The sequence below is a fragment of the Phalacrocorax carbo genome, chromosome 5 (assembly GCF_963921805.1).
Source record: "Phalacrocorax carbo chromosome 5, bPhaCar2.1, whole genome shotgun sequence".
NCBI classification, from domain to species: domain Eukaryota; kingdom Metazoa; phylum Chordata; class Aves; order Suliformes; family Phalacrocoracidae; genus Phalacrocorax; species Phalacrocorax carbo.
Window position 1 is genome coordinate 18,479,999 of NC_087517.1, and position 15,009 is coordinate 18,495,007.

The window sequence follows — 15,009 nt, forward strand, 5'->3', positions numbered from 1 at the left end:
CTGCCTCCTGGTTGGGAGATCCCCAGCACTGTCCCCAGGCTCAGATGAAACAACCTGCCCAGTCCTCAGCACAGCTCTGCTTAGTATCACACAAGGACATGGCAGTGGGGAGCCTCAGCTTCATCCAGCCTTTGCTCACACGGGAAGTGCCAAACCTGCCCAACAGGACTGAGGCCCTGTGCACTTGGCTGCAAAAGTACAGCCTGCACTTCTGGTCCCTTCCCCTGGTGCAAAAGGGATGGAGGAAAGCTAGAAAAGGTGTAGGAAAAGCAATATGGGAGCTTCTGCACAAAACCAGGTGAATGGACTAGGACTGTGCAGCCTGGAAAGGAAATGCTGGGGTCCTGGTGCATTCATGGTCATGCATTCATGCTCATGCATAAGGCTGGCCTTGAAGCATCGAATGAAACGACTGGGAAGCAGCCTAAAATCCAGCCACCGTGAGGGACGTTTTTGCATGATGCCCAGCTCAGTGCTGGAACTCCCCACCACAAGGTGTCATGGGTCCTGAGACACAGTCACAGCAAGCATGAGCCAGGGCTATAAAACCAGATGCTGGCTACACCCCTGGCCTCAGAAATGCTCCAGCACTGTTTCTGCAGGGAGCTGCCCCCAAAAAAACATGGACCCTCACCTTACCCCCAAGCACCTGTTCCCATCCCAGGAAGGTGGGGGCTGCTGCTCTCAGGGAAACCCGCTTGTGCTTGGCAGGGTCCAGGTCCCAGGAAGAGCAGTGCCAGGCAGGCCTTTGCCCGCATGGGGTGGGGGAGCACCTCTGCCCTCGTCCACGGCTCCCTGGGTGTGGGGAGATAAGCCAGGAAGGTGTTGGACAAACAGTTGCCAGGTGAGGGGAGGAGGAAGAGGGAGGGGAGCGACTTTTGTCCCCATCTAACACTACTGTGGTGCCACTTGGCACGTGGCACAAGCAGCTCCCAAGGTCTCCAGCCTCATGGGGACCCCACAAAGAAGGGCAGCAAGGGAGTTTGGGGCCAGAGGCAGGCAGGGAGCCCCCGATGCCCCCCTGCATCCCCAGGCCATCACTCCAGGTGTCACCTTGCCACTCCAATGCCAGCACCCCACTCTGGGCACCCCTCCTGCTCTCACTGCCAGCCCTTCTGTCCTCCAGAGGCACCCTGCCTGCACACAAACACCGAGACCCTCCAGCCCCTGTCCACCCACCAGGGACTCTGCCTGCCACTAGCCCTTGGGGCAGGGCCACCCTTTCCTAGCGGGACCCACTTGGACTGCCTAGTCCCCTGCATGTGCCTTTCCCAGCGCAGCCCCAGCCCGAGGGTCCCATCTTCCCCCCCCGCCCGGGCGAGCGCCCAGCTGCCTGCCTGCCTGCCCGGCCGGCGGGGCACACAGCGGCAGGCCGGGCCCCGGAGCACCCTGCGCCCGGGCTGCCGAGGCAGGCGGCTCTGCCTGTGCCTTTGGTGGCCAGCAGGTGTCAGAGCACGGGCAGGGAGAGGGCAGGGACCGTCAGGGAGCAGGTACCGAGGGGCAGGGACCGGCAGGGAGTGGGGAGTGATGGGCAGGGCAGCAGCAGGCAAGGAGCAGGCATGGATGGGCAGAGAACAGGCAACTCTAAGCAGGAAGCAGACAGGGATGAGCAATGATAAGCAGGGAGCAGGCAGTGATTGGCAAGGGCAAGCAGGTGGGGATGGGCAGGGAGCAGGCACAGGAGGCAGCCAGGGATGGGCAAGGAGCAGGCAGCAATAGGCAAGGACTAGGTAGGAACGGGCACTGTCTGCCGAGGGGCTTTGCTGTCTGCACAGGTATGCAGGGATGAAGACACCTGTGGCCATGGGCTGTCCACAGGCTCTGTGCTTGCTGGGGGCTTCAGGGAGAGCCCACCTCCTCCCCACACATGGCCCAGAGGGGCTACAGCATCCTGGGGGACCAGGGGGACCATGCTTGCCTGTGTGACATGGCCCTCCTCCTGCCTGGGTGTGAACAAAAGGTCTAGCAAGGTGACAGCAAAGACATGGAAATGCAACCACGGCCCATGGGCCCTGCGGGGCCCAGGCTGGAGTGGGACGTTCAAGCTCAGCCATGTGGCACTGAGCCCTGGCCACAGCTCACCAGCCCCAGTGCTGTTCTAGTGTCCAGCCACAAGGCTGAAACCCATGTGACAGGCATATAGCAGGGTCTGGGGGGGAAGGCGGCTGGTGACAGCATGTGTGGGGGGCACAGCTTGTCCCTGTAGTGGCGCAGGTGACTGGGTACCCCCAGGCCACATGCAGGATGGGGGCCTGTGCCACCATGCTGAGCTGGGCGGCTCTGTGCTGTCCCATGCACATCATTGTGGAGACCCTGGGTATGTGAGGCTGGGCTAAGCAGAGATGTTCTTTCCACTGACTAACACTGGCATCTCCCTTCTCGTATCCAGACAGGGAACAGGGCCGTATCTTGTGGGGGAAGCCAAACCCCTTTTGGGAAGGCAGCAGGTCTGGAAGGAAGAGCACAGCTCCAAAATGTGACACAGCCAGCAGGGACCCCAGGGCCATCTCAGAAGAGGTATGCAGGACACTCAAGTGCAACCACAGCCTCAGCACAGGGTTGTGGATGGAGCATGTTTGGCCATAGCTACCTCCATGCCCAGAGGCTGGCCAAGAGAAGAGGGGTCCAGCTAGCACCTCCCCCTCCAAGTGAGGTTTCTCCCAAAGGAAGCCAAGAGGCCTATCCCAAGGTCTCCATGAACAATTCATCACCACTGCAAGGATGGTCTCTGTGCCAGTTGGGTCAACAGTGGCTGCAAAGGGTGATGGCTGGGGTAGGAAGAGGCTTGGGGTTGGGACTTAATGGGGGCAGGGGGCCCAGGACATTCCTGGGCCAGGCTGCTGGGGAGAGGTGAGGCAGGCTCTGCCTCCAGCCTTATCTCAGCACCTCCGAGTGGGACCAGCGAGAGCAAACACACTGGAATTCTTGAGGAAGATGAAACGATAAAGGAAAGGCGGGCAGAGAGCAGCACTACCCACCCCCCCAAGCAGGCGGCATCTTCCGGCTGCCTGGGACACCCAGACCCTTGGACTTGGGGAAAGAAAACAGGTTTGAAGTGAGTCAACAGCAGTAAAAGCCAGTGCACTGGGGGAAGGGACAAGAAGTTGGGTCAATGGCTTTTCCCAACCCATAGCAACACAGGGCATGCTGCCAGAGCCAGAGCCCCAACATCTGGGGGCATCTCCCACAGCCAGGGGCCACAGGACAAGCCCAGAGGGCTGTGGGATGGCAGTGAGCTACCAGAAGTCATGCCACCTTCATAACAATGGGGACAGTTCCCTGTAGAGCTGCCCAAGGCACCATGGTACCCATCTGTGCATGGACGTGTGGTGGCCAGGGACCCTGCTGGGGTAAAAGCCCTCACCTGGGCACCCCAGGAAGACCAGAGAGCTTCCAGGTACCCTGCCAACAAGGCAGCAGGACAGTGGGAGGTGTGGAACTGGCAGGTGGGACACTGAGCCCTCCCTCTCCCAGGGGTGCTGAGGGGCACTGGCTGGGTTCAGGCAGGCAGTGGGAGCACTGTCAAGTGCAAACACAGCCAGAAGCACCCTCTTGCCTCCAGTTCAAGTCATACAATGTCAACCACTTCCTCAGTGCATGGAACAGCAGAACTCAATGCTTCCTCAGTATCCCTAAGGCTGTTCCCCAGGGGGTGCAAGCTCCAGCCCAGCCCCAGGGCTCCGGTGACCAGCAACCACGACTTGTGCAACTCCCCAAGGTGCTGCCTCGCAAGGGGTCTCGGTCCCTCTGCTGCAGTCCCCAACCTGAGAATCACCCTGGACCATGGCCCCTGCCCTAAGGGACCTGCCAGCGGGGCACGTGAGGTTGCAGAGCTGTCAAGCCAGAACCCAAGCCACTTCTCCCGTCGTTACCAACGCCTGGTCCAGAGACCGTGGCCAAAGCCCTGCTCAGCGCCTGCCTCCACGGCCATCCACGCTCACCCACCCGCCAGCCCCAGACCGAGGAGCGCAGTGGGCAGCGGGGCAGCCCCCGCTCCCCCCCGCCTCTCCCGGGAGCTCGCTCGGGCTGTAACCCAGTGCTGAGGCTGGTGGCCAGGTTTCTTAGCAAGGCCGTGCGGCTCCTTATCTGCATTCCTGAAACCCTCAGGCATTCTCCTGGCAATATTAAAACACAGAGTAACCTTCGTCCAGCATCACCCCCCGCCCCTTCCACCACCGTCCTCTGTCCCCCCCACCCCTCCTTCCCGCTGGCCCAGGGCACTTGTAGGCTGACTGCAACAGGGCATTTGCAACAACAGGTTGACGCCGTCCCCGAGTGCAGCAAGGTGAGGGCAGCCCCCGTTGGGCACCCTTCACCATCCCACCCGGAGACACGCAGGAAGGGGGCAGTGGGGGACGGCACAGGGTTTCGCCAGCAGAGTGGGACAAGGACAGCGAGAGCGCTTCTGGAGCCCAGCTGGCTGCTCTGTCCACTCCCCTCCCTGCCAGCACACCGGGCTCTGCTGTGCCTCCCGGCTCGCAGGCAGGCTGCCTGTTCAGCCAGCCGGGAGGCAGAGCAGAGGGGCAAGGGCAGGATGGGTGCAGCGGGGCAGGGTGCTGCCTGATGGGGGAACTGCGGGGGAGCTCCAGCAGGATGCTGCCGGACCGGGGACCGGCAGGGCAGGTTGCTACCAGGTTAGGGACAGTGTGGCATGGCTCGGGGGGCACCAGGGCAGGCTACTGCAAGCTCAGGGGACAGGAGAACGTGGGTTGGGGGACAGCAGGGCAGGGTGCTGCCAGGTCGGGAGGCGCAAGGACACACCTCTGGGTGCAACAGGCATGGGCGCCACAGGTTCCGAGGGGCAGCGGGGCTGTCCCGGGGGGACAGGGTGCTGCCGTGCCGGGGGGCAGGGTGCTGCCGGCTTGCGGGGCAGCGCGCTGCCGGCTCCGGGAGTAGGGTGCTGCCGTATCAAGGCGCAGCGGGACGGGATGCTGCCCGCTCCGTCTCCGGCGCGCCCAACCCAGCCGAAGGGGCCGGGCTTTGCAGCGGCCGGCGAAGGGAGATGCCGGCGCTGCACAGCCGGCAGCCCGGGCCGGGCACTGGGATGCCCGGGGCGGGACAGGGAAGCCGCAGCACCGGGTCCTCCGCTGCTGCCCCGGGAAAGCGGGGCGCAGGGCGCTCCAGGGCGGCCCCAGTGCCCGCAGGTGCCCGGTGCGGGGGGGAGAAGCGGGCGGCGGCGGGGCCGTACCTGGGTCATGAGCCGGTCGGCGCCGGTGTTCTCCTCGTCCTTGAAGATGATGTCGGGGTTGTAGTTGGGCGTGAGCTCCTTGAAGCGTTCCGAGTTACGCGCGATCTTGCCCTCGTAGCGGCCGCTGGCCCCCAGCGTCTTCTCGGGGACGTTGGGGCTGAACTGCTTGTAGGCGAGCGGGATGAGCTTGCGGGGCGGGCGGCGGCGGCTGCCCACCACCCTGCCCGGCCCGCAGCCGCGCACGGCCGGCGCCAGCAGCAGCGCGCACCCGCTCAGCAGCAGCAGCAGCCGCGCCGGCTTCATGGCGCGCCCGGCGGCCCCGGGGCGGCCCGGGGGACCGGCGGCTCCGGGGGCCCCGCTAGGCTCGGCCGCCGCTCCCGCCGCCCGCCCCGGGGCTCCCCATGCGGCGCGCAGCCGGCGGGCAGGTGCCGGTGCCTGTGCCGGTGGCGGCGGCGGCGGCGGCGGGGCGCGGCGGTTGCCCGGTGCGGGTGCGCTCCGGCTGCCCGGTGCGGCGGGGCCGGTGTCGGCCCTCTCTGAGCTGCCGTGGCCCGGCGGCTGCAATAAATAGCGAATGGCCGTTTGTTTTGGCAGGCGAGCGGCCGCTTGCGGGGCGCGGGGCTCGGCGCTGCCGGAGCCCCCCGCGGTTTGCGCCCCGGCGGTCAGCGCGGCGGGGCTGGAGCAGGAGCCGGAGCCGCCGCTGCCTCCGCTCCCCGGGCAGGAGTGAGAGGGGAAATTGAAGAGATCCGGGACCGGGAACCGCCAGGACCGCACCCTGCCCGTGTCCCAGCCTCCCAGCGCCCTCCCTCTCTCGCCTCCTCCCCGCGGAACCTGCCCCGGGCCGCCCGCAGCCTCCTCCCCCCGGCCGAGCCCCGCAGCCCACCCCGCCGGGGGTGCCTGCCGCCACCTGCCCCCCGGGACAGCCCCGCCACCGCCCCGAGGCGCTCCTGGCCCGCCGCACAGTCCCCCCGCCGCCCCGGGGCGTCCCGCGGGGCTCCCCCGCAGCAGCGTGGGCGCGGGGTAGCACCCCCGGGGCTCCGGCCCCCGCCGCGCCGCCTGCTCGCCAGGGGCCCGGGCCTGCGGGCGGGGATCAAACAGAGCAGGGAGGCAGCTGGTTGAAATTTAACCACAATATTCTCGCTCCCCATTGTTTCCAGGGAGGCCCGATATTTCCACAACAGGATTATGGCATCTGATTAACTCGCTGAGACAACAATGAGGGGCTGGGATGGGCTTCCCCTTCTAGCTGCCAAAAGGGGAAAGTAAATACAACACCCTGATTTCAGGAGCAAGGGCTTGCAGGGCCCCCTTGGTTCTCCCCCAGCTGTGTGCCAGGGAGGGGTCCAGCACGGCTCTGCTTGCACCCCCTCTGGCTCCCTAGGACCTTCCCAGGTGAGGCAGAGCCTTGAGATGCCCCTGCACACACAACTCTCTCAGGCATGTCCGCTCGCCAGGTCTCTGGTGGGCACAGGGCATGGGTCACTCCTAGGGATACACAGAGAGGTCAGGCTGGAACAGCCCGGCCACAAGTCCTGCTCTGGCTGCAGAGCTGTGCTGGCCTCAGTGGGACCAAGCAACTTGGGCAAGAGGGATACAGGCTTGGGATCCAGCAGCACCCAGAGGCTTGGGATGCTGCTATCCAGAGGCCCCAGTGGACCATTTCCTTTGCAGGAGCTGCAGGCGAAGTGCAGCTGGCCAGAGGTGTCTCTGTCAGGTGTTTGTGCTCAGTAGCCATGCTCCATCAGGGTTTTCATACTGATGAGCTTCACAGAGCTTCTGTGAAGTCCTGCCACATCCTGCAGGATGGTGAGACTGTCCCACTGCTCCTGCACATGATGGAGCAAGAAGGTCTGGCCAGCAGCCCTAGGCCACCCCACTTCCACATATGTTCAGCTGATCCTTCCAGTGGAGCACCCTTAAGTGCAGCAGCAGCAGAGAGAGCAGAGGGGATGTGTCACAGCACCTGTCCACATCCTTGCCTCTGGCTTCTCAGGGCTGCAGAAAGGACACAGTTCTCTGTGCATCCTGGCCACAGGAAAACTGGAGCCCGGGCTAGGTCCACAGGGTCTTCCAGGCTCGTTTGTACTCCCAGCGAAGGAATGAGCCCAGCTCCCCACCTTGCTCATCACTGCCGCGAGGCAGCGGGGAACAGAATCATATGGGGTGGCCCTGGGTCTGGGGGTGCAGCACATCCCCAGGCAGAAGCACTCTATGGCTGCCAGTGACCAAACCCAGACCTCTAAATAACCTCTGCAGCCTGCAGCATTCATGTCACACGCATCTGTCCCTGTCCCAGCAGCTCTGGCTGACAGCAGCCTGCCCGGTCCTCACTGGTACAACATTCACGTCCCACAGAGGCCCAGGGCTGCAGACAGGGAGCTGGGTTTGACCCTGACAGCAGTTCTTACCCATGCAGGGGCCCCGGCATCCAGCATCGGCTCTGGCCACAGCGAGCAGTGACAGTGTCCTGTCACTGGGTGCAGAGTCCGTCACCTCCCCATGCAGCAGGGACCTGCTGGGCTGGCCCAGCTCCTGCACTGGGCATGGGACACAGGAGAATGACTCCTGCTCATTAACAGCTCTGTGCTGATGAAGAGCCGCCCCCCAGGAACTGCCCCAGCTCCAAACACCCTCAGTCCTGCCCCAGTCTCTCCACACTGTGCTGGTGGCAGGGGTGGCTTTGCAGCTGGGAACACTGCCCCACGTCTCAGCAACCCCTTCCAGCAGGCTGAGGTGGACTGTGGGAGTACCGCTGCCCACGGCATTAGCATTCCCAATGCCAACCCATGTCCCCGCCAAGCAAAGCCCGCTAGCACATGGGGCCAGGTGGGGCAGGAGTCCCAGGCACTATAGGGCAGCCAGGGCTGGGTGTGTGGGTAGGGAGCAGGAGGCTGTGACAACATCTGTCTAACTAGGGGGTGAGGGGGGATTTATCCTCGGGGGGGAGGATTTTTGCTCGGGGAGATTGTGTGAAGAGATGCTTGCTGCTGCAGCACTAGGTCACAGCGAGGATTTACCTTGCAGTGGAGGTGGGAGAGATGCAGCGTCCATCGCTGTATCACACAGCATCTCCCACAGCGCTCAGCCATTCTCAGGCACTGCTGGGATGCCCAGCCGTCACGCAGTGCTCCTCCTGAGTCCCGACCGTACCCAAGTCCCTCCTTCCCTTGCACCTCGGCTTTCCCCACCACCGCATGCCCCTATCCTTACCCCGAGCGGGAAGGCAGCATCTCACAGACACCTCACTGGACTCCCAGGGCTGCCCAGGGCTGGCACAAGGCCCCGCAAGGCTGCCTGGAGCCGGGCGCTGTGCAGGGCAAGCGGGCGAGCGGGCGGCGGAGCCGGGCGATGCAGTCTAGGTGGTGCTATTTCTCTATTTTTGCACTGGACGGGTTTGGGATTTTCCTCTCCCTATTCGCTGCCTTGGTCGTCTTCTTCTCCTCTCTCTCTCTCTTTTTTTTTTTTCTTTTCCTTTTCTAAAAATACTTGACAGCGATTGAAAGGTCCCTTTAATCGAGGCCACAGAGCCCTTATTAAGGGCACGGGTCGGGGTGCTGGGCCGTGCCCAGCATAACGGCTTCATTAAACCCTGCGAAAACTAATATTTATGGAATCAAATTTATGGAGGCCGAGGCCGAACTTGTGGCCTTTAATGTGTGTCGGGAGCTCAAATCCAGCCGGCTCCAGGGAGGAGGGGGTGGGGACAGGGAAGGAGACCCCAGCAGGACAGGATGGGACAATGAGTGGTGACACTCCCTGGATCTGGTGGCAACGTGGGCCAGGGAGGCACTGGTGGCCCCACACTGGAGTCTTGGGGGCTGGGGTCCCTGTGGTAGCCTGGGGGGCGTCGGCAGAGCTCTTTTTCCTGCCAAAGTCTTCACTCCCCTGCTTTTACTTACCCCCAACCATGCTCCTGCAGCCCCACCTTCCTTCGCCTTGGGAGCAGGGTGAGTGGAGCAGGATCTGTCCCTGCAGCAAGTCTTTACCCCCAGCCCATGCCGGCTGGGATGCTTGCCCATCCCTTGGGCACAGAGCCACAATGTTCCCTGGGGAGACTTACTGTGCATCAGGACAGAGCTCTTGAGCAGTGCCCCTGCAGCACCCCTGGGACTGGCTCTCCTGAATTGAGCACCCCAGGTAAAAGCAGAAACACAGCCTGGGTGCAGCTGGCAGCCAGGATGACCCGGGGGTGTAGGTGCTGGTTTGCACTACCCGCTCCCCTATAGACCCCACCAGCCACTGGCACAGCAGGAATGTGCCCCCCACCATGTGACGTCCCCTCGGCTTCAGAGGGGACATATGAGCCAAATGCCCTCACTTGGGTGATACACCCTCCTCTTGCAGGTCCTGGCGTGCACGGGGAAGCAGCATGAAGCCCAGGCCCAGCAGGGATCTGGGGGATCTAGCTTGGAACAGAGCAGCTCCCAAGGCAGGAGACAGAGCCCGTGTGGATGGAGCAAAGGTTGCACCAGGGGACAACCCGGTGACAGAAGACAGATGAAACATAAAGCTGCTGAACTGCTGCCCTGGTGCTACCCAGCTGGTAGGGGGACCTTCCCTGGGGGCAAGTGCCTGGCAGGCAGACCCAAAGCTGCCAGGGTAAGATGCTGGCAGATGGGAGAAGGCAGGATATGTAGCTATGGCTGTTGGCACAAGCTCCTCACCCCATGGCTTCCCCTTCCCACCACCCACCCTGCCCCACATGCTGCTCCCTCAGAGAGGAAATATAAAAAGCAACTGGCTGCTCTCACCCTGGGACTGGCCGGCCATGGTCCAGCAAAGGCCCTTTCATTCCCCTTCCACAGACACAGGGGCTGCTCCGGATGTTTTTGTTTCCCCCTTGCCACCCAGGAGAGCAGACAGCATGACTGCGGCCGGCCCAGCCCAAGGGAGCAGGGCAGCTGGGGGCATGAGTCCCTGCCTCAGGAGAACAGCACCACTGGCTCTCTGCCTGCTGCTTTAGGGCCTGGCTTGGTCACAAGAGTGAGGTCCCAGCCTCAAAGGAAGCATGTGGACACAAGGGCTAGAAAAGGAGAGGAGGGATGGATGGATGGATGGATGGATGGATGGATGGATGGATGGATGGATGGATGGATGGATGGATGGATGGATGGACAGATGGGGTATGGAGGGGCAGAGGTGGTGCTTTGTGTCCAGGGAGCATCTATAACTTGCTCCATGGCTGCCCCTAAGCCTGGGAGCTTTCAGTGTGTCAGTGACTTGGTTGTCCCCTGCCCTTTGGAGGCCAGAGCGTGGATTAACCCCATATCACCTGCTCACTAACCCTGGGGGAGCTGCATGCATATGGAGGGCAGCCCTCAGCATGGTCAGGCTGCCTTTGCCAATGCACTGCAAGTGCTTCACCTGGCTCCAGGCACCAGAACATGATGTGTCCCCAGCATGAGACAAGGAGAATGTGGGCTCCAGGCCCCCCAGAATGCTGTGCCCTCAGGATCTGGGGGTCCCCTCATGCATATCCCGACACAAACTGCTGCCCAGGGTGAGGCACAGCATGGGCTGGGAGCTGCTGTCCTGCCCCATGGCAATGAGCTGCTGTCACCTCCTCACTGTCCAGAGCCACTGCAAGCCCCTGGGACAGTGTGACCAGACTGAGGGGGACCCAGCAGGACTGGGGGCTGCGCCCTGCCTGGACACTGCAGGCCCAGGGAGACAGAGCAGGAGGAGAGGGATCTCACCCAGACATAGCCCTTTATTGCAAACCTACAAGAGAGCAGCAAACCCACAAAAGAGCAGCAAACCCCCATGGCCCTGCTGGAGCCCTGGCTGTCCCACATCCACCCAGCAGCATCCCTCCCACTCCCCCTGGGTCCAGCAATGGCTCCACCATGGGGCAGCCTGGGCAAGTTCTACACAAAGAGGCAGAAAAGAGGTTCCTGAGACACCGTTGAAGAGAGGAGATGCCCCATCACCCCATCTGGAGACACCTCAGGAGGGGACCATGCCCCAGGCCATGGTCCACTGGGAGATGCAGGGGAGGAGGCAGAGGATGTATGGGTGCTCTGCACTGCCTCTCTTGGATGCTGGGGGGAGCAGAGACCATGGGGGTGGGTGGCAGTGACATTTCAGCTGAAGAGCCCCTTTGCCTTCTTTGGCTTGGCCTTGGCCCCAGGCAGCCGGGGCTTCTGAGCTGGAGAAGAGGCTGGCTGGAATCAAAGCAGAGGCAGCGTCAGCCCCCACCAGGGGTACATGCTGGATCGGTGTGTGTCCAAGCAGCGACTCTGCCCCCCCACCCCCACCCCGTGGTGGTGTGCAAACCACTCACATGCTCCCCAGCCAGGATACATGGGGTAGGATGGGCTAGGCTGAGACCCCCAGCCCATCCTGGAGGGGTACAGGGTTGGGATGCAAGGAGGGAAGGGGGCTGTAGGCCCCATCCTGCCATTGGTGCAGAGAAGCTGTTTCTAGAGCTGCACTCACGGTGGTTCCCTTGCTGGAAGATGCTGTTTCATCCTCCTGGGATGGAGGTGGTGGGTGGGGGGGTACTGCAGTTTCTGCAGTGGGAACCAGGCCCTCAGTGTCATCTGTTACGAGCAGAAAGAGATGCAACCAGGGATGGAGATGAGGGAGCACAGGGCATTGCATAAACCCACACCAAGAGCAGCACCTGGGTGGGGAGCTCAAGCCCATGGTGGGGAAAGAAAAGGGGGAGACTGTTGCATGGGGTGAGCTGCACCCAGGGTCCCACTCCCCCTCCCCTGGGATGGGGGCTTAGCCACAGGGAGGCCGGGTGCTTCAGGCTCTCCCTATCCCATGGCCACGGAGCTCCTCACCCGAGCGCTGCTGTTTCCAAGCCTGCTTGGCCTCCTGCTGCGTCACCGCTGCGTAGAGCTGCCGCAGAGCAGAGGTGAACACTTGCCCCGCTTCCGCACTGCAGATCTGGGGCAGGCTCTGTGGGAGAGAGCAGAGGCACCGTCACCCTGCCAGGAAATCACTTGCCAGGAGCTGGTTCCTGCCACGACACCCTGCCACAGTGCCGCAGAGGGGCAGAGAAGGGTCTGTGCATCCCTCTGCCCATCGGGCTCCATCTGCTTCACGCCAGCGACTGCGTCATGGCTTGCAGGGCCAGCCGGCTCTGGCACTGGGCAGGACGTGGCTGCTCCTCAGCTGTGCACACACACACACGCGCGCGCGCGCGCACGCACACACACGTGTGCACACACTCCCACACCTGCTCCAGCCCACAGGCTGCCTTCCCATTCAGAGGCAGACTGTGGAGGCTTGCAAGTCATTCATGAAACACCAAAGATAAGATCGCATGGGAAGGGCTGTGGCTTCCCAGGCGGGAGCAGCGCAGGGACCGTGGCTGACTGATAAGGACAGCAAGCCTTGGGCAGGGGCAGGACCTCAGCATGAGGTGGGGACAAGGAACCTCTGCCTGCCATGACTGCCTCCAGCGATGTCTATGCAGGCAGCACAAGCTATCCCCAGTGGCCCTATGACAAGTAAGGGTGATGCAGTGGCGAGATGAGGGATGCCCGGCTTTCCTCCCAGTCTGTCAGAGCAGCTCCCACCTCCCTGTATACATTTTCTCTCCATCTAGGCTTGACGCAGGGAAGCCCCCTCCTCCTGCCTGCAGCCCCTGCCAGGGCTGCAGGATGCCACCCTCGCCCTCTGGCCATGCCCCATGTGCATGGGGGACCTTGGCCCTCACGATGGGGAGGCTGGCAGGCTGGGAAAGCACCACGCTCCACTGGCAATCTAACACAGCATGCAAACACATTCAGGGATGGGGAAATGCATGTGTGCCCTGGAGAGGGCAGCTATGTGGGGGTGCACAGGGTATAGGTACACGTGTGCAGCTGAGTGTGAGTATGCATGTGTGCATGAGGTCCTCTGTGTGCAGCCGTGTGTAGATGAGTGTGGCTCTGGGTGCGTGTGTGGCTGGTTGTGTGGCTCTGTGCGTGTGTGTGTGTCAAAGGTCTGCACACTAATCTCTGCTCCACTCCACACCCAGACAGCAGGAGAACAAAGTATAACAGATAAGGCTGGATCTTCTCTGCGCCAGGGGAGCGGGGAGGGAATGGGGACGCTCAGTCCCACTCAAGGCCAGAGTCCAAAGCCTGGCCCCGGCTTCCCAGTGGCAGAATGGGTAGGCTGAGCCCCCCTTGTTGCTCTCTGCCGGACAGGGAGGTAGGGCAGGACTGATGCCAGGATGGTTTGGCTGGTGCCCAGAAAGGCTCACTCCCTGAAGGTCTCATCCCTCCTGCTGGAGCCGTGGGCATGAAAAGCCCTGTAGCTGTAGGACTTGCATGCCACTGGGGTCTGCTTTTTGGCCAGCTTCTATGCAGGACCACTTGGGTCCCTGCCCACTACCACAGGAGGGAGTGATACTGTGGTCCCAGCATCCTGCCAGCATCCCTGGGATTACTTGCCACTGGGCAAACAGACATCCTAGTGCCTCCTTGTCCAGCCTCTGGTCCCTGAGCTATGCTGGCCCATCACAGGGTCCCAGGGAGGAGGAGGGATGCTGAGCACCTTACACACCCTGGGAATGCTCTTGCTCTGGACGTCTCAGCCCCCACGAGGCCAGGGTTGCACCCAAGGTTGCAAAAGCAGTGTCTGAGGCCAGGAAGGCAACTGCACTACAAAGGCAGGAGAGGGGCTGGCAACCAGTGGCCGACACAGCCCAGATCAAAGGCACAAGCTGGAGTCATAATTCAGAGAAAAGCAAACAGCAGCTCCCAGGAAAGCCGGGAATGGTGGTGGAGTGAGCAAAGTGTACTAGATAGCACTGTGCAGGTCAATGCCCCAGGAGGGCAGGAGAGTCCCATCCAGGCCACTACCCTGCTGCCCACCCCCTCTCCCCAGCACTGAGGGGTCCCCAGGGACTGCCAAGCTGGTAGGACAGGCTGTGCACCCAGGCGTAGGGTGCTGTTCATCCCCCTCCTCTCCAACCCAGCCCTGGGGGCTGCCCAGGCTGCTCCTCTTCACAGCATTCAAGTGAGGATCTGGGCAGGGCAGATGCTCTCCCAGTGCTCAGCCCCAGCTGCCCGGAGCCAGCACAGCACCCTGGTGATGTCCCAGGGGGATGGGGCAATGCTTTGGAATGCCCATGGCACGTGTAACCATCCGGTGTCCCCAAGACCTGCACACATGCACCCACTGGGGTGGCACCCCGGGGAGGTGCTGGGAGGAGGGTACCCAGTACCACTAGCCCCCTGGGGAGGGATAGGAATCTGGGGTGGCACAAGGGTCTGCAGGTGCAGGGCACCCACTGCCCATGCCTCTGGGAAAGGCCCCTCTCTGGAAAGCCTGGGGTGAAATTTGGGAGTCACTGGCCACCTCCTGCCACTGCCCTTCCCAGCGACTCGAGCCCACGGGCTTGAAGCCATTGGGTCGCCAGAACTAGCCTGTGCCGGGATGGGAGGGCCACGCTTCACAGCACTGAAGGGAAATGGGTTTATAACCAGTGCTGGAAGCATTTCCCTGCAGAGCTGTGACTCAGCAGGGAGTAGAGCATGCTGTGCCAGCCACCGGCCACCTGATGGCCCCGGAGGCTGAGAGGGACAAGGAGGTGTCCCCAGAAGGGGCTGGGTGGGGGACAAGCCCTGGGTACCCGTGACTTTCCTTTCCCTCCTTGCCCCAACTTGTCCCCACTGCAACATCATCCCTGGCCTCCGGTGACTTGTTTTTCTCTAATTATCCATCTCTGGGACAAAAATGATGCCAGAGGTCTGGGGAACAGCACGAGCAGAGAGCTGGCACCTGGGGGAGTGCCAGCCGGGTTGCTGGGAGTGATGCCCAGGGACCTGGCACGGCTTGCAGTGCATGTTATGACTACCTAGCCACAAGGCCAAGCAGGA

At 62.5% G+C, this 15,009-nt stretch overlaps 2 protein-coding genes across 2 annotated transcripts in view; both read right to left on the reverse strand.

The window, feature by feature from the left end:
- Positions 1-7,660, reverse strand: part of IHH (Indian hedgehog signaling molecule) — a 13,742-nt gene extending 6,082 nt beyond the window's left edge. Inside the window, exon 1 of the mRNA XM_064451375.1 lies at positions 5,189-7,660. Within this exon, the coding sequence (XP_064307445.1) occupies positions 5,189-5,491 (303 nt within the window). The 5' untranslated portion in view covers positions 5,492-7,660. The remainder of the gene's footprint in view (positions 1-5,188) is intronic.
- Positions 7,661-11,172: 3,512 nt separating this feature from the next.
- The window catches only part of SLC23A3 (solute carrier family 23 member 3), a 51,477-nt gene continuing 47,640 nt past the window's right edge, over positions 11,173-15,009 (reverse strand). The window contains exons 6-8 of the mRNA XM_064451380.1: positions 11,977-12,094; positions 11,624-11,727; positions 11,173-11,349 (exon numbers count right to left, since the gene is read on the reverse strand). Of these exons, the coding sequence (XP_064307450.1) occupies positions 11,269-11,349; positions 11,624-11,727; positions 11,977-12,094 (303 nt within the window). The 3' untranslated portion in view covers positions 11,173-11,268. The remainder of the gene's footprint in view (positions 11,350-11,623; positions 11,728-11,976; positions 12,095-15,009) is intronic.